Raw genomic sequence first — 27,005 nt, forward strand, 5'->3', positions numbered from 1 at the left:
TTGCAAACGAGCCCAGTACGGAGAGGCGACGTTACAGTATTGTCACAAAGACGGCTGGAGTGGGTGGCGTCAGACCAGAATCAGGAAGTGACACACAGAGATAGTGGTTGTGATGAGCTGAGTGCAATGGCTGCACTCAGCGTTTATTTAACAAATAAAAGGGTTGTAAACAGCACAAAACAGGACACGGCACTGGTAGCCAAAATAAAACAGACAGACAAAACGGACTAAACACTTAACAAACGGTGCACGGAGACAAACAAACACGGTGAGTACAAACACTTATATTTACGATCTCTTTCACTTTACTTTCCTACTTCTCCTCACCCGTTCTCCACTCTCGAACACCCAACCCTGAATGCAAGAAATGTGCGTCTATATATAATATTGTGCTGGGATTCAATTACTAATTAATTATTCACTTGAATCCCAGCACGTGAATTAATTCTGTGCAACCCCGTGCTCACATATTACATTTAACCAGCACGTGAAGTGATTTGTGCTCTCCTCGTGCCTAAATACAAATCTACACTTTAAACACACGTGAAACACAGACCCGTTTATATCCCGTGTACCAATCTATACACCAACATTAACATACGCACGCATACATACATACACATAACACAAATGCACAAATTGCCACATATACCCCCCCTTGTGCGCAGCACACATGGCCTCAACGGCCACCTCCCCCCTTAAAAATCCAGCAGTCCAGGACAAAGTCTCGGGCTGGGAAGGGAGGCTTCAGTGGGCCCATGGCTGGCCATGCTGTCAGCACCCCTGCCGGTAGTGGCACGGCTGACAGCCTGTTGGTCCCGTCCTGCAGCGAAAAAGCTGCGGGGGCAGGTGGTCCCCCGACCTCCCCCTTCTTCGTAGCCGGCAGCTCCCTCCTGTGGGGCTCCGGCCACAAGAACTCCTGCAGCGAAACTGCTGCTGGGGAAAGTGGTCTCCAGACCTCGTCCCCCTTCTTTGTAGCCGGTAGCTCCCTTTGGTGGGGCTCCGACCACAGTACTGCCGGCAGCGAAGAAGCTGCAGTGGGAGCAGGTCTCCGGACCTCCCCCACGATCTCCGGCAGCGAAACTGCTGCAGTGGGAGCAGGTCTCCGGACCTCCCCCACGATCTCCGGCAGCGAAACTGCTGCAGTGGGAGCAGGTCTCCGGACCTCCCCCACGATCTCCGGCAGCGAAACTGCTGCAGTGGGAGCAGGTCTCCGGACCTCCCCCACGATCTCCGGCAGCGAAACTGCTGCAGTGGGAGCAGGTCTCCGGACCTCCCCCACGATCTCCGGCAGCGAAACTGCTGCAGTGGGAGCAGGTCTCCGGACCTCCCCCACGATCTCCGGCAGCAAAACTGCTGCAGTGGGAGCAGGTCTCCTGACCTCCCCCACGATCTCCGGCAGCGAAACTGCTGCTGGGGTTGGTGGTCTCCAGACCTCCTCCCCCTTCTTCGTGGCCGACAGCTCCCCTTTCTGGGGCTCCGGCCCCCGTACTCCCCGTGGTGGAGGTATGGGAAGCAGAGACAGCTCCTGCTGTTCTGCTTCTGGCAGTGGCAGAGGCAGAGGCAGCTCCTCTGCTCCTGGAAGTGGCCGAGGCAGCTCCTGCTCCTTTGCTCCTGCCGGTGTAGGTGGCGGAGGCAGAGGCAGCTCCGGCTCCTCTGCTCCTGCCGATGTAGGTGGCGGAGGCAGAGGCAGCTCCTGCTCCTCTGCTCCTGGAAGTGGCAGAGGCAGCTCCGGCTGCTCTGCTCCTGCCGGTGAAGGTGGGAGCAGCGTGTAGTCTCCTGCCGATGGAGGTGGGAGCAGCGTGTAGTCTCCCCCTTTTTCAGGGGACTGGTGCTGCTCTGCCTCTCTTGCAGCGGACTGGTGCGGCTCTGCTTCTGAAGGGGAAACCAGCAGGCATTCTTCCTCTGCTGGTTGTGCTGGGGAAACCAGCAGGCATTCTTCCTCTGCTGGTTGTGCTGGGGAAACCAGCAGGCATTCTTCCTCTGCTGGTTGTGCTGGGGAAACCAGCAGGCATTCTTCCTCTGCTGGTTGGGCTGGGGAAACCAGCAGGCATTCTTCCTCTGCTGGTTGTGCTGGGGAAACCAGCAGGCATTCTACCTCTGCTGGTTGTGATGGGGAAACCAGCAGGCATTCTTGCTCTGCTGGTGAAGGTGGGAACAGCTGCCTCTCAGGCTTCGGATTCCCGCGGTCCCCCCGTCTGGGCGCTGGACGCTCGCGGTCCCCCCGTCTGGGCGCTGGACGCTCGCGGTCCCCCAGACAGACAAAACGGACTAAACACTTAACAAACGGTGCACGGAGACAAACAAACACGGTGAGTACAAACACTTATATTTACGATCTCTTTCACTTTACTTTCCTACTTCTCCTCACCCGTTCTCCACTCTCGAACACCCAACCCTGAATGCAAGAAATGTGCGTCTATATATATTATTGTGCTGGGATTCAATTACTAATTAATTATTCACTTGAATCCCAGCACGTGAATTAATTCTGTGCAACCCCGTGCTCACATATTACATTTAACCAGCACGTGAAGTGATTTGTGCTCTCCTCGTGCCTAAATACAAATATACACTTTAAACACACGTGAAACACAGACCCGTTTATATCCCGTGTACCAATCTATACACCAACATTAACATACGCACGCATACATACATACACATAACACAAATGCACACAGGGGCGGGGCGCTTTGCCACAAGTATATATATATATTTCCCCAGGTAAGGGATGTTAAAAATCTTAAACTTCAGCTTGTCAAACGTGACTTCTTCAGGATAACCCCTGAAACAGAAAAGCTCCTTTAGCTAAACAACACACATTTTCTTTCAGCCTTTTAAACATCAATGTTACAAATCTAATAAGAAACGGCAATCCTCTGTACAGTCTGGTATCAGTAGCTACACTCTCACACAAACAGCATTGCAGCAACTGCACTGTGCCTTTTGAAACACTGCAGACATGTCTACTTCTGTTTAAGGAAGGATGATCACTGCCATCCCTTTTTTTCCATTTCGTGGACTTGCTTCAATGTGTGTAACAGTTTAGCCACATTGTATCATCGGTTCTACTGTGATTATCTTCATATTGCCAATTATAATTTGTCGTTTTCAATATAAATGTTGTACTTTTGTATTATTGAATCCCATGCAATGAATGAAATCCCATGCAAAGCGCATACAGTGATTTATTATATATCAAGGACCACTCCCCTGGGTAGTATTGATTCTTTTAAAAAGCTCCATACCTGTGCAAATACTGTTACAGTTTTAGAGTTTGGAACAAGATGTCGATGTTGCTTGGAAACAAATAAAATAAAAATAATCTACAATACCATTTTTTTGCTCATATGTAGCTCGTTATTTTCAGCTACAGTTAATGGCACACAAAGCTAGGAAGCCCCATTGAGGTTATTAGCAATATGTCCCCATGCTTAGGATCGCTTATCAATGCAGAGCAGGTGGCATTGACTGGAAAGCAACAATTCTGCAAATTGATCCTTCCACTCAATGTTTCCTTTCTCTTTGTAATTATCCTCACCAGGGAATATAATGGACGTGGATGAAAGTGTCACAAACTAACAGTAACTACAGTGTCTTTGAATGAATGCCTATTTAGATTTTTTACATGAGACTTATTTAGCATCTTGCACATTATGTTCCATTAGCACACAGCATTTGCCAACCAGCAATGGTAAGTCTGTCTGATCCAAGTCAGACGTATTTTCTAGACCAGTATTAGAAACACAAATGTTAATTCCTGGCTAGAGAATACATTTCAAGGTCATGGCTATGTGATCTTCTTCACATGCATTTAATATCAGTAAACAAAAAACACACATATATTTACAGCATGAGGGCATCTTTTAGGTACAAACAGCCATGCATTTATTACAGTGGCAGGCTGCCCAGCACAAACATACCCCCAAACCCCCTTCTCCCTTTTCCTTGCTCGGAAGTTAATTGAAGCAAGCCTCTAGCAGAGCACAGGCTGTATCTCTGTATATACAAGCAGGGTTAATTGAAGCAAGCCTCTAGCAGAACACAGGCTGTATCTCTGTATATACAAGCAGGGTTAATTGAAGCAAGCCTCTAGCAGAACACAGGCTGTATCTCTGTATATACAAGCAGGGTTAATTGAAGCAAGCCTCTAGCAGAGCACAGGCTGTATCTCTGTTTATACAAGCAGGGTTGTTACAGTAATTTGATCTCTGCCTTCGAACAATCCAAATAATTCAGACAAAGGGTTAGTTTTAATAAGAAGGAAGTCATGGTTGCTGATCATATCAGCTTGGAACTCATCAGCAAACAGCATTGCAATTATTAGATTATAAAGGGGGACATTTTTGAAAGAGAATATGTTAATGATTTACTTTTGTATTTATGTATTATATATTGATTCATATTGTTATATATTCATATACAGATGCAGCTTTGCTGCCTCCAAAGCCCAAGATTGACCGCTGCCGCTCGGCCGATATGGAAACTTTCACATGCTGGTGGAGCACAGCGGATGATGGCACAGGGGATTCCAGAAACAGCAACTACACTCTGACCTATACTGTGGGGTAAGTACAGTTTATCATAATGTGTGCACCTTTTATATTGGAAAATGTCACAACTACAAAATGATAGTAATTGAGTTTCGGTGAAATTTTGTGGAATGTTTTAGCTCTATAATAGGATAGTACAACTGAGTGACATCATTATCGGAAAATAGGATGAATTGTGCTGCATTCCCACTGCACTGTCGTTTTTGGTCGCATTAAGAACACTTTATAAGCCTTGTGAGAGCAGCACTTTCACATCCTGGGGGGTGTGATCTACCTCTTGTGCTTGAGTGAACCTCTTTGGACATGCCTGGGTAGTTCTTTGCAACTCTCCAGTGTACATAAGAGCTTGCAGGTTGATGCGGAATATTGAAATCTTGGTCAAGAAAGTCAGTAAACTGGAGTTGGGTCAAAAAGATTTGCAATGTTTTCACTTATCACACAGTGCCCCCTTGTGGTCAAATGGTTTAATTGCAGCTGAGGTCTTAAATTTGATTTTTTTTTTAATGAATGTATTGTATTGCAGTAAATATAGTAAATATACACATATGGATGTAAACAATTGATACTGCTACTAAGCCTTTTCAGTTTTCATAGCCTCAACATGATGCTGTAATTGGTACGTTTCATGACTGCTAGAAACTGTGTTTAATAGTGACATTAGGCAGGTTTTTCTCATATAACGGCGTAAGCAGGTCAAACATTTATTCAGTCATTTTTATACCAAGTTATCAATGAAATTATTTGCTGTACTGTGTGCTGTATTTTACGGGGATACGCAGCTGTTTGGAAAACAGTCCTGTCCACATTCTGTGTGTCACTGAGCAAATAAAATGACAAGCAAAGAAGCAATCTTCGACATTTCCGAAAACGTTCCAGCACTTCATATAAACGACACCAGAATGCTACAGTGTTTTATCGTTCCTTCAGTACATGCATCTTTGCAGACCTCTTGTATCTGGCTAGTTCTATAACATTACCAGTTTATTTACTACAATGTGAAGCGAGTGTGTGCATTCGTAATACATAACAAGCTTCATATTGCACGATACTATAAAAGGTAAAAGAAAGAGCAATAAAAAGATCATCAAAATAACAGCACACTTTTGCACCCACATACACTATCTGCATGTTCCTCCTCCACCAGTTCCCTGCACAAACAAGAGCTTTAAACACCCTTAACACACTGTGGATTTCCAGAGAATCACAGGAGAGACTGGTTAATTGACATCCAGTATAATACATGTCAGTTAATGTGTTTGGAGGTTAGTTATACAAGTACAAAGCTGCCCCTCAGTAAAATGAAAACCTCAGCTGGCATCCTCCGTGCAGCACTGATTAGGCCCAGTAATTGAGGTATATTTAGCCCTGCCAGTCAGCTTTCAAACTCAACAGCCTGCCTGGGGCTTTGCATACTTCAGTGAGCGAAAATGTCATCAATACAGATGAGTCATTTTAAAGAGAGCGAGGCCTCACACTCTATCACATTGGTTATGTTACCCCACCAATATGTAGCCACAACATTATTAAAAATAATGAACATATCTGAAGCTTGTCCTGCAGTATGAAGCAGACGAATGGGGCCTCAGCTAGAACAACAGAGTGATCACATGTCCTGGTTTGACACGGATCGTCCCCTTTTTCCATTAAATGTCCCGGTGTCCCGACATTTTTCCCCAAACTTTAAAAAAAAAAGGCCAGACAGCACTCCATGCGGTAATTATGAAAACAATCGGCAATCATATTAGAATATATATATTTTTTCATATAGGTTACTATACTGAATTAAAAGTATGCAAAATTCTAGCATTTAAGGTTAAAAACAGCAATACGTATGGTTATAGCGTGTAGTTAAACGTGGCCACGAATTGGACAGAGTAGGTGCAGCGGTTGTGCAGCAGTCAGAGGTTGTTGTTTTTGTTAGTTTAAGGTGAAAAACAGTAATAGTGATAATAACACTATATCAAACAATAAGCATTCTTAAAAAAAACATCATTGTATAGTTTTAAAAAATTAAATTAAACATGGTCAACCTAACTAACAAGTACTGATTCACCTCAAGCTTAGTAAAGCTGGAAACTGTCTAGAAGCAGAGATCCTGAAGGGAATAGAATGATATGAATTATAGACATTTCTAACCATGAATATTGTGAACTGACCGTTGAATTTGACTGACTCTGTAATGAATCCTCAAAGCACAGCCAGGTTTTGAGCTGTTATACCCTTATTATATGATTTAACCTGAATGTTAAATTTGGATAGAAAAAGACAAAAGCAACATTCTGCATGATTCTGTATTAGAATAAAGTAAGCAAGACTCGGAGTCAGGTTCATGATGCTCTGTAATTGCTGTACAGCTTTAGGTAATGATCTGCCCGTGTTAAATTCACAGTGTACCAAACGTACAATAGTTAGCAAGTGGAATTTAAATTGCAACTGTCAAATTAAAATACATATTGTACAGAAAAGTGGGCAGACATGACAGAAGGGATAAAAGAATAATAGCAACACCTCCACACACAGCACAGTGTCAGCTGGTATGCCACGTGTCATTTCTTTGTGTCGAGCCAAAGAAAGGTCATGAACTGTAAATTGGATGTCAAACACATACAGCCTTGAAAGGTAAAGTGCTGTGGTAATACGGAAATAAAAAGTATTCAAATAAAATTTAAAAATGCAGAAAGAATATCAAGAACATGTAGTTTAACAGCTAGTGAATGAAGCTGTGACTACAATACAGTGTAAATGTCAATGCCATGATTATACCATGCACTATTAATGATAGAAATAAGAGTTAAAATAATATAAAATAAGTCTTAAGTACTAACCAGTGACATTGTGCTTGGAATCTGTAAATACCTTCAAATGGAACACAATGTATAATGACAGCAGTCTTAAGACAAAATATGAGGCTGTAACAGCACTGACCATTAAATACTGTGCTTATTCTAAAGGCAATATCAACAAAAATGCAATTTACATATTCTGGCTGCATGTTTATTGGTTTTAAATGATGTTGCAGTCTAAAAACAGGGATGAACACCAATACTAATTGGCCCCTTCAGAATTGAGAAATGGATACTGTGTGTGGCTGTTGCAACGAGGCTTAACTTTAGGGTGGCACTAGGTGAGCAATTAAGCTCTTGTATCACTGTCATTTGCAATTGGTTAATGGCAGAACATTCTTACAGGTCAAGTGCAAGATCATGTTGGCACCAGAAGCAAAAAAGACTTGTAGTGATTATACTGGAAGTGTCTTTCAATTCTTATTTAAAGGAACTATGCTGTGTTGTGAAATCAGTTTCTCTGAACATTACACATCAGTGCATGCTTACTAACATATTCAAGCTGTTTCTGTTGCATGATTTGGGACGCCACAGGAATTAGTTTGGGCAGTCTAGAAGTATTGACGCCTCTTTACATTGCTCCCCAAGTAGCATTCAATAATTGATGATTTTGGGGTGGAAACATAAAGGTCCATAGCCCAGACCATCTCCAGTTCTAAAACCAATCGAGCACTGCCAGATAGATTTCAAGAGGTTGGTTTAAAGAACACAGTTTTCAGGTCTTGAAACTGAAAGTGATCTGTCGAAAAGAGAAGCAGTAACATCTACCCGCTGACTTATGAAAACAGTTTGCCGATGCACTGACGAGCTGCCTCGAGGGTGTGCTAAATCCACAGGTCACACTACATTTCAATGAAGGTAAACTGAGTGCGTGTCAGTACTTCTGATCAAGACCTTTCTTTGTGTTGTCGTGCTCTTTCTTTTTATTGTCATGTAAAGAAAGGCACCATGTTGTAGGACGAGACCTGATCGAGTAGAAGAGAGCATAGCAACCCTGCTTATGCTTAAAGGGAGTTCAGTTTCGTGAAATTGTAGAAGCAAATTCCTTCACAGGAGGTTATTGTGCTGTGCCTCTACAGCTGGTACCAGATCTGCAGCGTGCCAGCGGAGTATGTGACAAAGCAGATTGCTGCCTAACCTCGTTCTCTCTCTTATTAATTATAGATTTGAGCCAAAGCGAGAATGCCCAGACTACATCACTGGGGGTAATAACAGCTGTTACTTTGACAGCGATCTCACACAGGTTTGGGTGGTCTATTGCCTGAATGTCACAGCATGGAACAAGCATGGCTCACAGACTTCAGATGAGCACTACCTGGATGTTGTAGACATAGGTATGGCTTGCATGAGGAGTATTACAAATCATGCTTGTAGCAATACACAGCTCGCCTATTTCCACACTGACATGCTTTGCAGCCAAGATTTCACCCCAAAGACACTGCTGAGGTTGTAGGGCATACAAACCAAGACATTTCTTTAAGCTAGTGTGCTACCTGAAAGATTTTGTTTAAATGTTTGCTAGAACATGTGCTTCATACAGAGCTGTATTTTTATGATGCTATTATTAAAGGGTTACATAATTCCACATACAGATTAACAGAGAGTTAAAGGGTGTCAGTATTTCAATCTGCTTCTGTGCAAAATACCATAACAATAATATCATATGGAGACTTGATGACCTGTCTTGCCAGAATTAAAAATCTTTTTTTTTTTTTTTTTTTAATATTTAAAATATCAGGATTTGTTTTTCAAGGCAGGTTACATTACTGTATCCCCTTCTTCAGAAGCCACTTACAAGGATGAGATTAAATGACCGCATATAAATAATGACCGCAAATGTGCTGGCATACAGAAAAAGGCCTACAATTACTTTACATGATAAATAAGGCTTTCTCTTTTTAAAGGAGTTGTATTTTTTACTTTAGAACAGAGAGCTATAAGAAAATGGTCAATGAAGTTTAATGTAAAGCTGTTTTAAAATATCACATTTGCATATGATCTGAATTTTAATAAATAATGTACATTTTAGTACTATTTTGATTTCTTACCATTAAAAAAAAAAAAAAGGTCATTCTTTTGACAGAAACGAGATGTGTCCCTTTGCATTATTAGATTTTATAATAAATATTATTATCATAGATGGTTTTTGTTTTGTTCAGATGCAAACTGATACAATTCTTCTTTTTTATTGTATTCCTTTTTAATGGCTGCTTAAACAAGTCTTGCTGCCATCTGCAGGATTTTTAGATCATAAACCAGTTTAGAAAGTCTGCTTTGCAATAATCTACATATGGTGGTGGTGCTATTGATATTGGTTTATTTTTTTAATGTAATTGCATTTTCTGCTTGAATTGCATCGTTTAAAACGACACCCGTAATGCTAAAAGCACGTCATTGTTGTATTGAAGAATATAAAAGTCTGTGTCTACATATATGTAAAATCTAATTAACCTTCCCAGGTTTAAAAAAAAACCCTTTGAGATATACCCACGGTATATTGTATACGGTAAAATCATTTTCCCTTGTTATATCTATTTACAGTTGAGCCAGACCCGCCCACTAACATGACATACTCGTTTACAAACAGCAGCCACGATGGTCGTGGCCAGACTGTGCTTGTGTCCTGGCTTGCCCCCGAGACTGTTGACGTGGATAGCTGGCTCACGCTGGTTTACGAGCTGCAGTTCCGACGGAAATCGGAAAATCACTGGAAGGTAAACCAACCCTATGAGGGTGTGGACAGCACATTGACACCCCAGGGAGCACATCTACAAACGGACAACCAATCAATCAGTGTGGTTCTCGTTTGAGTTTCATTGTATAAAACTTGCACTCTGCAAGACAAGACCTGCATTAGGAACCTGCCTATTATAAAGAGGCCTGTCTTTCTGATTGAAACCCAAAGCCAATGACTGAATACTTTGTCAGCATGCAATACTAGCAGGTACTTCCAAAGAGGAGGTGCATGTCAATAATGTAGCTTCGATATCCCATTTAATACACCTTCATATTAGTTTAAAGCCTGTCTTTTATTGATATTCCCCTATTATACAATGCTTCGCCTCCTGTACCCGATGCATGGCAATATCCCACAATGACACATCCTGTCGTGCTATATTGCCTGGATGGAAAGCATCCAGAAGTCTTCCATGGACTTCTGACCTTGCAAGAGGTTAACTCTTATTTCCCCCACACTGCAACCCCAGACATTTTGTGATTTTCTAGATTTCTTTGGGGAGAGCATTATTTGAGCTCTTATTTCACTGCTCTTCTTTTGTTTTAGTCGTTGCTTTGGCATCCTTTTCAAAGCTTCCTGGAAAATTGTTGTAATTCCAAGTTTCCAATAAATATACAAAAATCAAGATTACTACATATATTTGTAATGCTTATAGTGTTTTACCTTCAGAAACTTTTGCATTTCTCCACAATCTAGACAGATAAAGGACTTTGTTCTGGTGGGCTCAGACCTATGACTGGTACTGTATATTTAATATGGGTGTGTATTTATATATTTAATATGGGTTTGTATTGATATATGTAATATGGGTGTGTATTAATATATGTTCTTCTTCAGGTAAAAGGTATTCTGCGGGAGCCCAAGATAGAATTGCTGGACTTTCCAGAAGGAAGCTACATTGTCAGAGTCAGATGTAAATCCAAGAATTCTGGTCACTGGAGTAAATGGAGCCAACCCATGACATTGAACATTTCACTAGAGAAATCAATAGGTACTAATATTTTATGGGTGGCTGCAGGTGAGGGAAATCATACATAACATTCACATTGATACCTGATCTATCTGGTCATCAAATGAACTGGACATTAGTGGCTGCGTAGACAGATGGCTTCTGATATGATGGCTGTGTACATCTGGAACCCTGAACACCAGAGCACTAAACTCCACAAGAAGTGTATGTATCAGTAATGTGACTGTTAACATGACTGTTCATTGTAGTTCTTCTGTGCCCTGAAGCTACAATGGGAATCTTGAAACTTGCTGTAACTGGAACAAGCGGCCTAAGTGATCCGGTCCAAAATATTATCTAAAAACACATTAATACCCTCTGCATTGGGCCTTCCCTGCAGATAATTGACCTTGGTTTCCTATGTAAGTAACATTTTATTAATAGCTACATTAGATTTCACATCCCATAATGTGGTTCTTTTTCAGGACAGAGAGACAGACAGGTAAAACATTCCAGCTGCTGTCATTACTGAGCACTCATTCATTTTTGTGTGTATTACAGATATGATGCTGGCACTGATCCTAGTAACTGGAGTCAGCATTATGGCTTTCTTGATAATTGGCTTTGGCATTTTACCTCAAAGAAAAAGGTAAAAAGAAAAAAAACGGAAATACATGAGACAAATTCTTTTTTCCCATCCTCTGCCCCGTCACTAGGTGTCAGTATTAGACAAGCTTGGTTTTACAAAGGCCCTTATACGGTTTAGCTCCCTGCGGTTCTAAACTGTAGTGTGCATCTCAGACAAGTCTCTAAACAGCACCCTGTAGTGAATGCTTTATCAAAGCTCCTGGTTAGTATTCTAACAATACTATTGAGAGTTTAAGTAAACCTTCACCATTTGGTGAATGCTCAGTGCCTCTTCATGAAATTGGTGTCGGAAATGACATGAATTTCTAACCCATTTCTCATGAAACCCAACACACCAGCTCAAACAAATAACAAAGCAAATCAATGACATAAGCCACTTGACTATGGTATAAAAATTGCAGTGTAAAAAGAAAGTGAATTATTTAATTGCATTGGCCAAGGGCAGTCATTACAATTCCAGTAGTATGTAAATTCTATATCTCTCAAAAGAATCAATGTTTCTCTGAGAAACCCTTTAATATTGTGCTTTGATTTTTGTTCTTGTAGGATTAAAGCTTTTCTCCTGCCTCCCATTCCTAAACCAAGAATCAGTGGGATTGATCCGCTCCTTTTGAAGGTAAATTCCCTCGTAACTGTCAGTAGGGATAAGCTCCTGCTTGATCCCTACCAAAGCAGTCCTTCAAGACTTTGTCCCGTGATCAGATAATGAGCACTACAATAATTTCTACATCCAACAAAAAATACAATTTTTTTTGTAGAAAGCAGTTTATTTTGAATCGACAGTAGTGACAGGCATTCAAGATTTTCCTTCAGTAATAAGCATTGATCATTTTACCCATCGCACAAACACTACATTCGAAAGCAGGGGGCTGGCTGTCTGTTTGATGAGAAAGATTGTACACCTTCAGCTTACGCAGGATGCGTCACTTTAAGCCGTATTACCATGCTTTAAAAAGAGGAGCATGGGGCTAGGTGGCACAGCGGGCTAATTCAGTACCCTTTCATGCCTTCCACTTCTGGGTGACTAGGTTTGAATCTGGTTCAAAAGTCATTTGGTGATCTAAAGCTAGACCCCAGTGTACAGAAGTGAACATTTCAAAACCACCAGACCATTGATCCCGAAAACACATTTCCTGCTTGAGAAAGAGTAATGATAAAATCCAGGCGGTTAGAGCACTGCTTGCTGCTACTGTACTGTAGCCAGTGCCATTGGCCCTTGCCTGTTATGAGCGCTAAATGAAGTAATTAAAAACTTGTACACAGACACACAATGCTGTAAATGTAAAATAACTTTGAGATTGTTATATTACTTTTTGAACTAGGAAAGTCCTGTTTTTCATGTATGTTAGAATATGAAAAGATGTGAAATTAGTTCATCTTCCTGTAATAAATCATTTCTTCCAGAGGGGCAAAATGGATGAAATCAATCGACTCTTCACTTCAATCTACGGATACATCCCTTCTCAGTATGCAGAGGAATCATGGCTGGAGGTCAGCATGGACGGGAGCGTTTCATCCAAAGACAGCCTAGCGGAAGCCGATGGGAAGCCTCGCAGTACACAGTGCCCCATTGATCTTGTCAAGAAGATGGTAGAAACGAAGGAGGAACAAATGTACATTCTGGAGCTGGACAGATGCCAGCTGAGTCTGAACGAAAGCATGAATCCAAATGAGAACGTCGCTTGGAGTTCTGAAAACAAAATCAACGTGGAGAAATCGTTTGAAGCTGTAACAAGCCCTGGGGGGGGATACAGCGTCGCCCTCAGCCCAACAACAGGATCGGGCAGTCATGATTTCTATACCTGTGTGAACAGAGTGAGCTGCACTGGAGCTGTGCAGCTTACTCGCTGTTTACCAGACTTTGGACATAAATCCACCTTCTTGGAACTCAAAGATTCAAAAGGCACCATGGGAAAACCCAAGCATCAGAATTCAACCACCTGCAGCCCAAAAAGCACAGCCAGCCTGCCTGATGTTAAGGGTGGTTTCAATGAGTGGGGGAATTGTGGAAACTTAAGCTACACAACGGTGGAGGCCCTTCACCTTCATCAGGATGCTGCACCTGCGACGAGAGAAGAGGAGGTGGAATGTCCTTTCGGCTTCAGCCGGAACAATGAATATTTGTGTTTGGATCACAATGTCCCCACAACCCCTTTACTGACATGTCCCATCTCAGAGAAGTAAGCTACGGTCCGAGAGTCTTTCGCAAGGATATCCCGTATGAATTGGTTCTCTGGTTTTAAGCCACAGCTGGATTTCTGGATAGTGCTTTCTGGTTTCCCTCAAGATCTTCAATTTAGAGTCAAATTTTTTCTGCACACCACAGAAAGACTTTGTTACATTTTATTTTTTTCTTTAAAAATTATATTTTGTATGAAAGCCTTATTATAAAAATATAAAGCCATGCATCCTTCTGAATTACCTTTTTGAGATAGAAAAGAAAAACTACAGCAGAAAAAAATACAATTTAAAAAGGGAACGCCAAAACCAGAACACCAATAAATAAGTTCTTATTGCCAAAGGAAAGGCATTTAAAGTAATAATAGTTTACAAGCCTTTGAAACATGTCTTGCCTCTCATTAGCATAACTACACTAATAAGTCCCTATCATTTTGCTGTGTAAAGCATAGTTTCCTATTCAGGTGAAACGCATTTATCCTGCCACAGCACTGTAAGTCCCATCCAGTGCAGAGGGGATTAGGATGACCCCAGAGCCTCACGCTCACCTCTATAAACCAGCAAATGATACTGAGGTGGGGTCCCATTATCTGTAACACACAAAAAGAAGTGAGAGAGGAAACCATATTTCTATCACTGTCAGACGTACTGTGTTATAACGTACTAATTGGGACATGTGAGGTAATATATATATATATATATATATATATATATATATATATATATATATATATATATATATATATATATATATATATATAAAGTGTGAAGTAAATGCCACGTGGATAACACCTAATTTTCTCACCTTTGATTTAAAGTAGAAACGGGTTCAATTCTACAGTTATGTTGGGTTATCAAAAATGATATGGCTATTCTGTTGTGTGTGTTACTGCCTAGAATCGTCTTTGTGCCTTACATAGCTCTGTGGGACTCTCTTAAGGTTCACAGTAAAGACGTTGGTGATCTGAAATCCTTGCAATGTGTTGCTGTAACTGCTTTACAACAACTGAATCTTTACTGAGAAAGAATGGATTTATTTTTAACATAAATGACTGGAAATGGTACAGCAAATAACTGCTTCTTACATGCACTGCTAGCGTTCATCCAAGTTCACTGAAGTGGGATACACTGTAAAACCAATTCAGACCTAACTGGTTAAAAGAATACATGTCTGTACATGCTGGGTAACCAAGCCAGCTTTCAAGAGCAGGTGCGATATGTCTCAAACATTAACGCTCGTGTGCGATATGTCTCAAACATTAACGCTCGCATGCGATATGTCTCAAACATTAACGCTCGCGTGCGATATGTCTCAAACATTAACGCTCGCGTGCGATATGTCTCAAACATTAACGCTCGCGTGCGATATGTCTCAAACATTAACGCTCGCATGCGATATGTCTCAAACATTAACGCTCGCGTGCGATATGTCTCAAACATTAACGCTCGCGTGCGATATGTCTCAAACATTAACGCTCGCATGCGATATGTCTCAAACATTAACGCTCGCGTGCGATATGTCTCAAACATTAACGCTCGCGTGCGATATGTCTCAAACATTAAAGCTCGCATGCGATATGTCTCAAACATTAAAGCTCGCATGCGATATGTCTCAAACATTAACGCTCGCGTGCGATATGTCTCAAACATTAACGCTCGCGTGCGATATGTCTCAAACATTAACGCTCGCGTGCGATATGTCTCAAACATTAACGCTCGCGTGCGATATGTCTCAAACATTAACGCTCGCGTGCGATATGTCTCAAACATTAACGCTCGCGTGCGATATGTCTCAAACATTAACGCTCGCATGCGATATGTCTCAAACATTAACGCTCGCGTGCGATATGTCTCAAACATTAACGCTCGCGTGCGATATGTCTCAAACATTAAAGCTCGCATGCGATATGTCTCAAACATTAAAGCTCGCATGCGATATGTCTCAAACATTAAAGCTCGCATGCGATATGTCTCAAACATTAAAGCTCGCATGCGATATGTCTCAAACATTAACGCTCGCGTGCGATATGTCTCAAACATTAACGCTCGCGTGCGATATGTCTCAAACATTAAAGCTCGCATGCGATATGTCTCAAACATTAAAGCTCGCATGCGATATGTCTCAAACATTAAAGCTCGCATGCGATATGTCTCAAACATTAACGCTCGCATGCGATATGTCTCAAACATTAACGCTCGCGTGCGATATGTCTCAAACATTAACGCTCGCATGCGATATGTCTCAAACATTAAAGCTCGCATGCGATATGTCTCAAACATTAAAGCTCGCATGCGATATGTCTCAAACATTAACGCTCGTGTGCGATATGTCTCAAACATTAACGCTCGCGTGCGATATGTCTCAAACATTAACGCTCGCGTGCGATATGTCTCAAACATTAACGCTCGCGTGCGATATGTCTCAAACATTAACGCTCGCGTGCGATATGTCTCAAACATTAACGCTCGCGTGAGATATGTCTCAAACATTAACGCTCGCGTGCGATATGTCTCAAACATTAACGCTCGCATGCGATATGTCTCAAACATTAAAGCTCGCATGCGATATGTCTCAAACATTAAAGCTCGCATGCGATATGTCTCAAACATTAACGCTCGCGTGCGATATGTCTCAAACATTAACGCTCGCGTGCGATATGTCTCAAACATTAAAGCTCGCATGCGATATGTCTCAAACATTAAAGCTCGCGTGCGATATGTCTCAAACATTAACGCTCGCGTGCGATATGTCTCAAACATTAACGCTCGCGTGCGATATGTCTCAAACATTAACGCTCGCGTGCGATATGTCTCAAACATTAACGCTCGTGTGCGATATGTCTCAAACATTAACGCTCGCGTGCGATATGTCTCAAACATTAACGCTCGCGTGCGATATGTCTCAAACATTAACGCTCGCGTGCGATATGTCTCAAACATTAACGCTCGTAAATCATGGAAATCACATGTTATCAAATCAGTTGTTGATATCTGTATTGAAATTTCCTGTAGCTGTGTCTTCATTTCTTAGTTACGTTGCTGATGCCCGCTATGGAATTGTGATTAAAACTCTGGAGTGTAAAACACTGAAGAGCATGTATGATGTGTACGGGGTAAACCGAATCTGCACACAGAGATACAGGTCCTGTTGGGAACCAGAGAGGTCCCAACGATGACCACATCTAAGTTAGAAGCAGAGCGTTGTGTTACGAATAAAAACACTGCTTGTAACATAGCGTTCTGTACAACTTCTTTTTAATGCTCGTATATAGATGAGTAGCTGAGATAATTTAAAGATACATTACTGTGCTGTAAAGTGTAGTATGGTCAAGCTGCACTCTCTCAGGATTTGCTCTCTTTTTTTGCACCCAGTGTACTATTTTTGTACTTCCAAATGTTTTTTTTTTTTTCTTCAGAAGTTTGCATCTTTTGTGAAAAGCTTAGCTGCATAATAAGCTAGTGTTTCATCGTCCGAAACTGGGATATAGATGTGTTGTACATTTAAGTCTAGTCAGAGAGTTACATTATTAAAGTACAAAGCACTTTTTATTTCTTTTATCAAGGAGTGAGTTTCACATAGAACTGTTTGCATGTGAACTGCACTTTCAAATGTTTTGCTCCTGCTTTTGCAGTCCTGTTGGTAGACCACCTGCAGTTTAACTCTCAGTTCATCAGACCATCATACAATACCTGCTGACCTTACATCAATTCATGATATGCTTGTTGAGGGCTAATTACACGGCATATACGACTGTAATAAAACATTTAATGTTGCTTTAACACTACACTTTTAAGAGGTCCTTAGAGCAAATCCAGATTTCTTTTTTTTTTTGTTTGTTTTATCATACTGGAGCACAGATAGCCACATATTTGCTTTGCAGTAACTTGAGGATATATTCATCAAAGATCAATGTAAAAGTACATGAATCTCAAAGGAACCTGTCAGATTAAAACACCCAGCTATGGTATGAATTAAGGCCAAGTTTACAATTTTACCAGTTTGCAGGGATAACTTTGTGTGAAGCAGAAAAGAAAGTGAATTTTTTTGTGGTTGATGGAGGCACCCTTATTTATATTTTGTAACTGGGAGCAGGCTGGGTGCAAACTGGCTTTTTTTGTTAATTCCCGTATGATATTTATAATAATAAGTGGTTCTAGGTTCTGTTGCTACAGTATCTTCCTTGGTTTGTCTGTAGAATCATATGTTGCCATGTGTAGAGTAGATGGGGCTGATATAAGGCTAGTGCTGGAACTTTTGATTCTACAGCAAGCTCAAAGTCAGGTTAAGAAAAAAACAATTAAACTCAATTTTGATGTAACAAAATCACTGCAAGCATCATAAAATAATAGTACATGTAGTGCAAAAAAACAATGTGTTCTGTTACATTTGTTCTTAGTAAATAAGTTTAAACTTTGCTGACTTGTTTCTCGTGGATGTACATATACAGTGTTGCATGTGAATGCATCATTATTAATCAATAACTACGTTTAACATTAAAGGCTACAGTTACATTTAATTATGAAATATCAATTCAAACATGGGTTTAATGAAACTGCAGAAACTACAAAGTCTGTGTTTTTAATTATTTTTTATTTTATTAGCTGCATAATGAGGTAGGACAGCAGCGCAGATGAATTAGTTTGACTACATTAGGCACCCTTTAAACATCTGCATGCTGCATGTTTACCACAACATTGAGATAAAACAAACTGGTTATCCCGTGCATTTAATGAACACTTGAAAAGCTCATGAAAAATGATAGGCAAACAAAAACAAATGGCAAAAATGGATTTGTGTGAAATAACAAACACAAAGGGATGAATTCTCAAATCAGTTAAAAAAATCAAGAAGGAAAACACATGAAACAAACTTACCAAACCAGAACCCCCTACAGCACTGTCACAGCTGTGTCTGTGTACCAAGCTTACGAAAATCAAAGCCCAGCCTGTAACTTGTATTGAGGCTTGTGGGGGTGTCCTTGTGTTTGTCCTGCTTTAATAATCCCAGCAACAATCATATTGAGATATGTTTCATTTAATAGCCCTCCAAATCTGTAAATGATTTAAAAATAAAATGTGCTCTCATATATATATATATATTATATATATATATATATATATATATATATATATATATATATATATATATATATATATATATATATATAAAACAATATGAATCACTTGTTCTATATTTACTCTCTGGAGAATAATACTCCACCAGATATATATATGTAACCCTGTGTATGTTTGAGGTTTACTGAAAGATAAGACAAACCTCATTAAAACAAATAAGTGAAGTGCCTTATCAGTTTTCTGACTGCAGTATTGGTTGAACCCTTGTAAAAGTTTCCCATAGTTAAAGCATAGCAAAGTGTAATAAGGCACAGGGAGGCATTGTAAAGTATATTAATAAACCAGGCAAACTATGTTAAATGCATAGTATAACCATGGGAAAATCATGGGAAAACCACAAACATGCTGTGCAAAAGTACTGTGGTAAACCTTTATAAGGGAACTCAAAGCATAAAAACACTTGTAAAATCTTGTGTGGTTGGATTCTTTGGAGTACCACAGATGACGTTATCTAAACGACCTAGAACTAGGTTTTAATTAGCTGCTTCAAATTGTTTCTATAGCACATCGGAATTCTTATTAAAATAGAATGTGCAAGCCTGATAAGGCTGCAGCAGCTAATTAATATACCGGAGATGGAATTATTAATATACCGGCGGAGATGGCATTATTAATATACCGGAGATGGAATTATTAATATACCGGCGGAGATGGAATTATTAATATACCGGCGGAGATGGCATTATTAATATACCAGAGATGGAATTATTAATATACCAGCGGAGATGGCATTATTAATATACCGGAGATGGAATTATTAATATACCGGCGGAGATGGCATTATTAATATACCAGAGATGGAATTATTAATATACCGGCGGAGATGGCATTATTAATATACCGGCGGAGATGGAATTATTAATATACCGGCGGAGATGGCATTATTAATATACCGGAGATGGAATTATTAATATACCAGCAGAGATGGCATTATTAATATACCGGCGGAGATGGAATTATTAATATACCGGAGATGGAATTATTAATATACCGGCGGAGATGGCATTATTAATATACCGGCGGAGATGGAATTATTAATATACCAGAGATGGAATTATTAATATACCGGCGGAGATGGCATTATTAATATACCGGAGATGGAATTATTAATATACCGGAGATGGAATTATTAATATACCGGAGATGGAATTATTAATATACCGGCGGAGATGGAATTATTAATATACCGGAGATGGAATTATTAATATACCAGCGGAGATGGAATTATTAATATACCGGAGATGGAATTATTAATCTACCGGCGGAGATGGCATTATTAATATACCGGCGGAGATGGCATTATTAATATACCGGCGAAGATGGAATTATTAATATACCGGCGGAGATGGCATTATTAATATACCGGAGATGGAATTATTAATATACCGGCGGAGATGGCATTATTAATATACCGGAGATGGAATTATTAATATACCGGCGGAGATGGCATTATTAATATACCGGAGATGGAATTATTAATATACCAGCGGAGATGGAATTATTAATATACCGGCGGAGATGGCATTATTAATATACCGGAGATTGGAATTATTAATATACCGGCGGAGATGGCATTATTAATATACCGGAGATGGAATTATTAATATACCGGCGGAGATGGCATTATTAATATACCGGAGATGGCATTATTAATATACCGGCGGAGATGGCATTATTAATATACCGGCGGAGATGGCATTATTAATATACCGGAGATGGAATTATTAATATACCGGCGGAGATGGCATTATTAATATACCGGAGATGGAATTATTAATATACCGGCGGAGATGGCATTATTAATATACCGGCGAAGATGGCATTATTAATATACCGGCAGAGATGGCATTATTAAGCCAGTTATAAGAGAGAAAACTGAATCCATGGGCACAGGCAGCAATATGAATGGGAATTTTAATTAGGGCATGTAGGGCACAGGTAATGAATACTCTATATTGACAGGAAACAGGCTGAAAGTAGCTCTTAAAAAATTTGGAAACTGTCCATATTGGTAATACAGTAGTATCTTATCTGTAACTTTATTTGAAATAACTGTATACTAAATATACTAATTTGGATGCATGATTGATTTCTATTTTAATAAAATGTAAAATTATATATTTGATCATTTGAAATGCATACCGCACTCAAATGTTATCTATAATGGAAATGTATTTTCATCTCACAGAGTCTAATACTGCTAAAACAGATTTTGAAATTAATTAATCATATCACAAAAATGTGATTTACCTCAGGAAAACTAAACAATTTCACCCATACAGTACCTCTGCAACTGTCCTCGGATATATCGAATGAATTCTAATTCAATGTTAGGATCTGGTGATTTTTATTAATACCAGTATCTACCTGCATTTATTCTGTTTTTTTTGGGGATATGTCAATATGCATAATAAGTGTGTCAACTAAAAATAATCATGTTTCCTCAAATATCTATTGTTTCTTTTCTTTTCTACCTCATGTTATTTCCAGATGTTTTATCATCAACATGTTTAATAGTAGCCTACTGTTATATTGCTGTTTGTAGTAAAATGTAACTAAACGTTTACTTGGCCGCTGTTAAAAATGCATTGCTTTTGTAAATTTAAAAAGTGTCTAAGTGTCTATTTGTAACTTAAGACTGTTTCCCTGGTGTCCTTAAAATGTTGTCGGTTATTATTATATTCAGCACTTTCATGTACAGTAAGCAATTCATGTCCTGATTGGTTAGAAAAAACAAATCGCCATGGTGACCAAAGTCCTCAATCCCATACTGCTGTTAACACTAGAGTGAAAGTAGGACCTGCCAAAATAAGACCAGATGTCAAACCTTAAAGGCCTACATAGTTTGACATTGTTTTTTATTGGTGGGGTGGCTGATTGCAGTCTTAACAAGTTTAAACATGTATAATATCTTCATTTCTATATTGGATATATAACATGCAATGACTGATCACTTAGAAAATGATATACTATGCTTCATATGTTACTCAAGCATGGTCAGTGATATTATCGCAGTGTTTTAAATATTGACAATCCAACTCTGGAAGACGTCAAAGTGTAACCCCAAAATCACCACCGTTTGGGGTAATAATGGGGTGTTCAAAATCACCATCACAAAAACGTACCTTTTCCAACAAAATCTAGAAAAAAGGTAGTAAAATCTAAAACTGCCCTGCCCGTGGGCAGGATGGCACTTTCTCACCTCGGCTTTCCTTTTCATACTGATCTGTAGTCATGTAAAACAGCAGTGAACACATGCTTTTAGTGACAGCTGATGAAACATATGCATAACAACACAATTTGTATTTTTCTGTGTATCATTTATTGTGATCAATAAAACTTGTGAAATCTGTTTCAAAATGTGAAAGTATTTGTCTTAATCTTGAATGTGGAGACGATAGTGGGATCGTGAAACTACACTGTGTATAACTATATAACACCATTTAAAGGGTTACAATCTTTTCTTACTGGACCAAAAGAGGGAAAGCATTGAGAAACACTGCAGTTTTGAAAGTGGGTGTATATATATATATATATATATATATATATATATATATATATATATATATATATATATATATTAAGAGAACCTAGTTGTAGTGTCCATAGTGTTTTCAACTTACATTAAAAACAAACACAGTATGGTCAAAATGTCATATTTTGCTTCTGTATCAAGAAAAGTGAGATGAAGTGTCGGGGGTTGCGTAGCAACGAAAGGGAAAAGGAACAGGTATAAAGATGGGAATTCAGGCAGAGGGGTCGACTCTGTTGATCTATTGAGTGGCAGAATGAAATGGCATCAGGGAGGTGCTGATATTCATACTCTTGACTCGTAATTGCCTTTAAGAAGTTGATTTCAAAAAAAGTAAAGCTGTCCTTCCCTCACCTTTACAATGGAGTACCACTCAGTGACTTCTTAAAAGCAATTACCTGTGCGAGTATGAGCAGCACGCACCAAGTACCAAGGGTATGAAAATCAGACATGTAAACAGTCTATTTAGTGTACAGTATTGCATTGTAAAAATAATATGCTGTATGTCTAACGCCAGGGACAATCCTATATTAAAGATTTACGACTGGAGAATATGCATTCTCCATCGTTTAGATCAGGGTCAGGTCAAGTTGAACTTTCCAGTCCACATCAATGTTCCAACCCTGTTCAAATCCAACATGACAAAACTGAATTCATGCCCCCCAGGACCGAGATTGGAAACCCCTGGATTAGATCAGATTAATAGTAATGTAATACAGCACAGTGAAAGCATGGTAAAGCATGGGTACTGTAAGCACTGTAAAGAACAGCAAGCATATTAATAAAACCAGATTCAAAATACTGTGCAAATAAACTTCTATAAGGGACATCTGGGTGTAAGAAATAGGAAGGTTAATTAATTTAAAACCAACAGAAGTCTGAAATCTTTAAACTTAAGAAAAATAGAGCATTGCGCCTTAAATAGCAGTGGCAATATGTTTTCAATTGTGTACAGTTAATTGCATTTCTTATTCATGCAATGTATAACTGCTCATCACGAAAAGAATGAGCATTTCCTCAACAACTGTCAGTTGTGTAGAACTGCTGAATAGATCCGTGAAGGTTATACAGTAAGTTACTTGTAGGTCTTATTAATGAGAAATTAGTGCTTTGAATAAAATAATATTATTTTTAAAGTAAAGCATGATTTAATGGACTGTTACTGAGAGTGTTTCACTTGTTTTGCTTCAATCCAAATAAGTTTGTATTCTTCTGGCAAACCAAACCAGAAGCTGTGCCCAGCCCTTGATGTAAGACCCTGTACCACTCAGTGTGCTCACATTCTCCACCCAAAATAGCACTGATTGCATTGTGAGCTATAAATAACATCTCCACTTCCCAGCTGTCATGAAGATAAATGAAACCTTTTCTAAAGGAGAGGTCAGGCCCCACATACCGGTGATGATAATCACAACAGCAACAAGAAGAATAATGCTACTTCCGCTAATAATACAGTGATTACAATAGAAAGAATCATGCTGACTCAGATCTATGAAAAAGATCTAGGAGAAATGTCTTCATCTAGGCAATGTGGGGAAGCTATAAAAAAGGCCATCAAAATGCTTGGATATATAGTGAAAAGTGTTGAATTCAAACTAAGGGAAGTAATGTTAAGACTTTACAATGCATTAGTAAGACCTAATCTAGACTATTGTGTTCAGTTCTGGTCACCTCGCTACAAAAAGGATATTGCTGCTCTAGAAAGAGTGCAAAGAAGAGCGACCAGAATTATTTCCGGGTTAAAAGGCATGTCATATACAGACAGGCTAAAATAATTGAATCTGTTCAGTCTTGAACAAAGAAGACTACGCGGCAATCTGATTCAAGCATTCAAAATTCTAAAAGGTATTGACAATGTCGACCCAGGGGACTTTTTTGACCTGAAAAAAGAAACAAGGACCAGGGGTCACAAATGGAGATTAGATGAAGGGGTATTCAGAACAGAAAATAGGAGGCACTTTTTTACACAGAGAATTGTGGGAGTCTGGAACCAACTCCCCACTAATGTTGTTGAAGCTGACACCCTGGGATCCTTCAAGAAGCTGCTTGATGAGATTCTGGGATCAATAAGCTACTAACAGCCAAACGAGCAAGATGGGCCGAATGGCCTCCTATCGTTTGTAAACTTTCTTATGTTCTTAACGGTCTGTACATAATAATCAGGTTGTAATTTCCATCAAGAGGTTTTGGTCACAAGATAAGAAAAAGACACAGTTCAATAATAAGCTGCTTTTACTGTACTGTACTTCATTGGTCCTCTGGTGCTGACCAGTGCCGCCCGTAAGCTTTAGCATAACCAAAGGTCCAGATGCCAAACAATGACATCCCCCTGGGAAAAAAAAACTGATGCAAAGGCAGAGGAGTACTACACAAAAAGAAGAGAATTTAAGGCGAGTCTTGAACAGAGGTTAGTTTTTATTTTTATTTTGATATACTGTATTTAAAATGTAGGAATAAATATTATTACATTTTTAAAGACATCACTATTGGGAATGCTTGTAATGAACCTGACAACAAATCATAAAGCCCTCCAACAGAGTACTGTTACATTCCAAATCAATGTTATAATACATTATTATATGCACGTGTTAATGGAAAAGACTGTGCACTACTATATAAATGGACAATGTTCGAGTCTACTGTAGTAAGGATATTACCAGATATTTTGCACCTGGCCTTTCTGACAGCCCCAGTTGGTAAGTGTTAGATTTACACACAGTAGCATGGAGAAATGTTTTGCAGACATTTTGAGTTGAAGTGAGGGTACATCTTTGCTGTTATGAAATTCAGGTTGTACGCATGAAGATGGTAACAAACAGCTCGACACCTCCATTGCTATGGATAACAAAGACAGTTATGGATAATAAAGCATAAAAAATAGGTTCAAACAAAATCTAGATAGAAGTTGATTTGCGCACTGTAAAAGAACAAGAAAATGTGTGGAAAACAACACCATTCAAACACAGTCATTGAGGGATAACCAGTTTAAGTGCAGAAGAGATTTCTTGAAGCAGAAAATAAGAGGCTAGTCTCTGGTTAAGCTTGATGCTTTAACCATTTCTGATATAGTTGCATATCCAGAAACAAACAACTATAAAATGAACAATAATATGATCAAACTCGAGTTGATAACCCCAATAAGGCTCTGATGCTCACTGAAGTACAAGGCTGGTCGTTTTTTAATTAGTTCATAAATACTTTACTATATATTAACTAGTGACAAAATGCAAACCTTTGTTAGTAAGCTAGAGTAGTTGTTAAAAGTTAAAAAACTAAAAACGAATGTTGAAAATAGCTTGGTAAATGCATCCTAAAGTTATTGCTATAATATTGTATAATATAATATTATACATTATTATACTGGTGCAGATAGTTGACAGAGCACATCTATTTGGCTCATAGAGTGACTCAGAGTGGCAAGCAGATCACAATCTAATTATAAAAAACTGAATTTTAAAAAAAGCAAGCAAAGAAGAAAAATGTTTTAATCCCAAATTATATTGCTAAAGGAAATAAGAGGGAAGCCTTTGACGTCATCCCTTTAAATCATATTGAAAGTGTAACCTTTTGCAAACTTCTTTAGTCGACTGTGTCTGAAAAATAAAGAAGGGCGAAGGGGGAAAAGTAGACCAGTAGTGCCTTGAGCAAAGTGCTGCTCAATGCTCAAAAGCAAATTGAACAAAACAACCGTTTCAAGAAGAATTCTTCCCTCACTATTTTTTAATGGTATTTTTGCAGTTTTACCAGGCATTTACCATAGCTTGCCCTGGTTTGCCAAGTTTATTAATATGCTTTACCATACCTCGCTATTCTTTACTATGCTTACCCATGCTTTATTACACTTGCTATGCTTTTACTACGGTAAACTTGTATAAGGGTTTGTCAATGTATTCAGTGATACAGATATCACAAACACAAGAGAACATCTGCCAATTAGAAGATTCTTTGCTGTTAGTATTGGCAGATGTAAGTCCATAATAACACATTTCTAGGGAACTCCATGACTCTGTGTGGTTATTTTATTCTTGTGTGAGGAGAAGACAGTAACGAACAGCACAACAGAGCTGAACCTCTGATACCAAGACTGGGATTCTGTTCAAACAACTCCTTCTACAAATAAGGAGTGTTTTATAATATGTCTGGTTTGTTTTTTTCTGATAAACATTAGATAAAATAGCTTAGTTCACTTACAACAAAACCCATGCACTGTGTGGTAAAGTACACAGTGAATATCTCTGGTAGGGGTCTGTTTTTTCTTTGCTATGTTTGTTAATTGCTATCAGGGTTTAATGAAACTAGGGGCCAGCGGGTTCAGAACTTTAAGGTGTTAAAGCTCTGTAGGCACATACAGTAGCTTGATGTGTCACGGCTTCAGATGTCAAGTGGGGGTGGGTTGTCAAAGAGGACAGCCAATCTGACAGTGTCA

At 39.3% G+C, this 27,005-nt stretch overlaps 1 protein-coding gene across 2 annotated transcripts in view; it reads left to right on the forward strand.

Moving 5' to 3' along the window:
• The window catches only part of LOC117406949 (prolactin receptor-like), a 34,613-nt gene extending 20,003 nt beyond the window's left edge, over positions 1–14,610 (forward strand). For both annotated transcript variants that reach the window (XM_034011418.3, XM_034011419.3), the window contains 7 exons: positions 4,430–4,571; positions 8,564–8,733; positions 9,941–10,113; positions 10,974–11,127; positions 11,647–11,734; positions 12,280–12,349; positions 13,138–14,610. In XM_034011418.3, the coding sequence (XP_033867309.3) occupies positions 4,430–4,571; positions 8,564–8,733; positions 9,941–10,113; positions 10,974–11,127; positions 11,647–11,734; positions 12,280–12,349; positions 13,138–13,917 (1,577 nt within the window). In that variant the 3' untranslated portion in view covers positions 13,918–14,610. The remainder of the gene's footprint in view (positions 1–4,429; positions 4,572–8,563; positions 8,734–9,940; positions 10,114–10,973; positions 11,128–11,646; positions 11,735–12,279; positions 12,350–13,137) is intronic.
• The last annotated feature ends 12,395 nt before the right edge of the window (positions 14,611–27,005 follow it).

The sequence above is a fragment of the Acipenser ruthenus genome, chromosome 8 (genome assembly GCF_902713425.1).
Source record: "Acipenser ruthenus chromosome 8, fAciRut3.2 maternal haplotype, whole genome shotgun sequence".
In the NCBI taxonomy this organism is placed as follows: Eukaryota; Metazoa; Chordata; class Actinopteri; order Acipenseriformes; family Acipenseridae; genus Acipenser; species Acipenser ruthenus.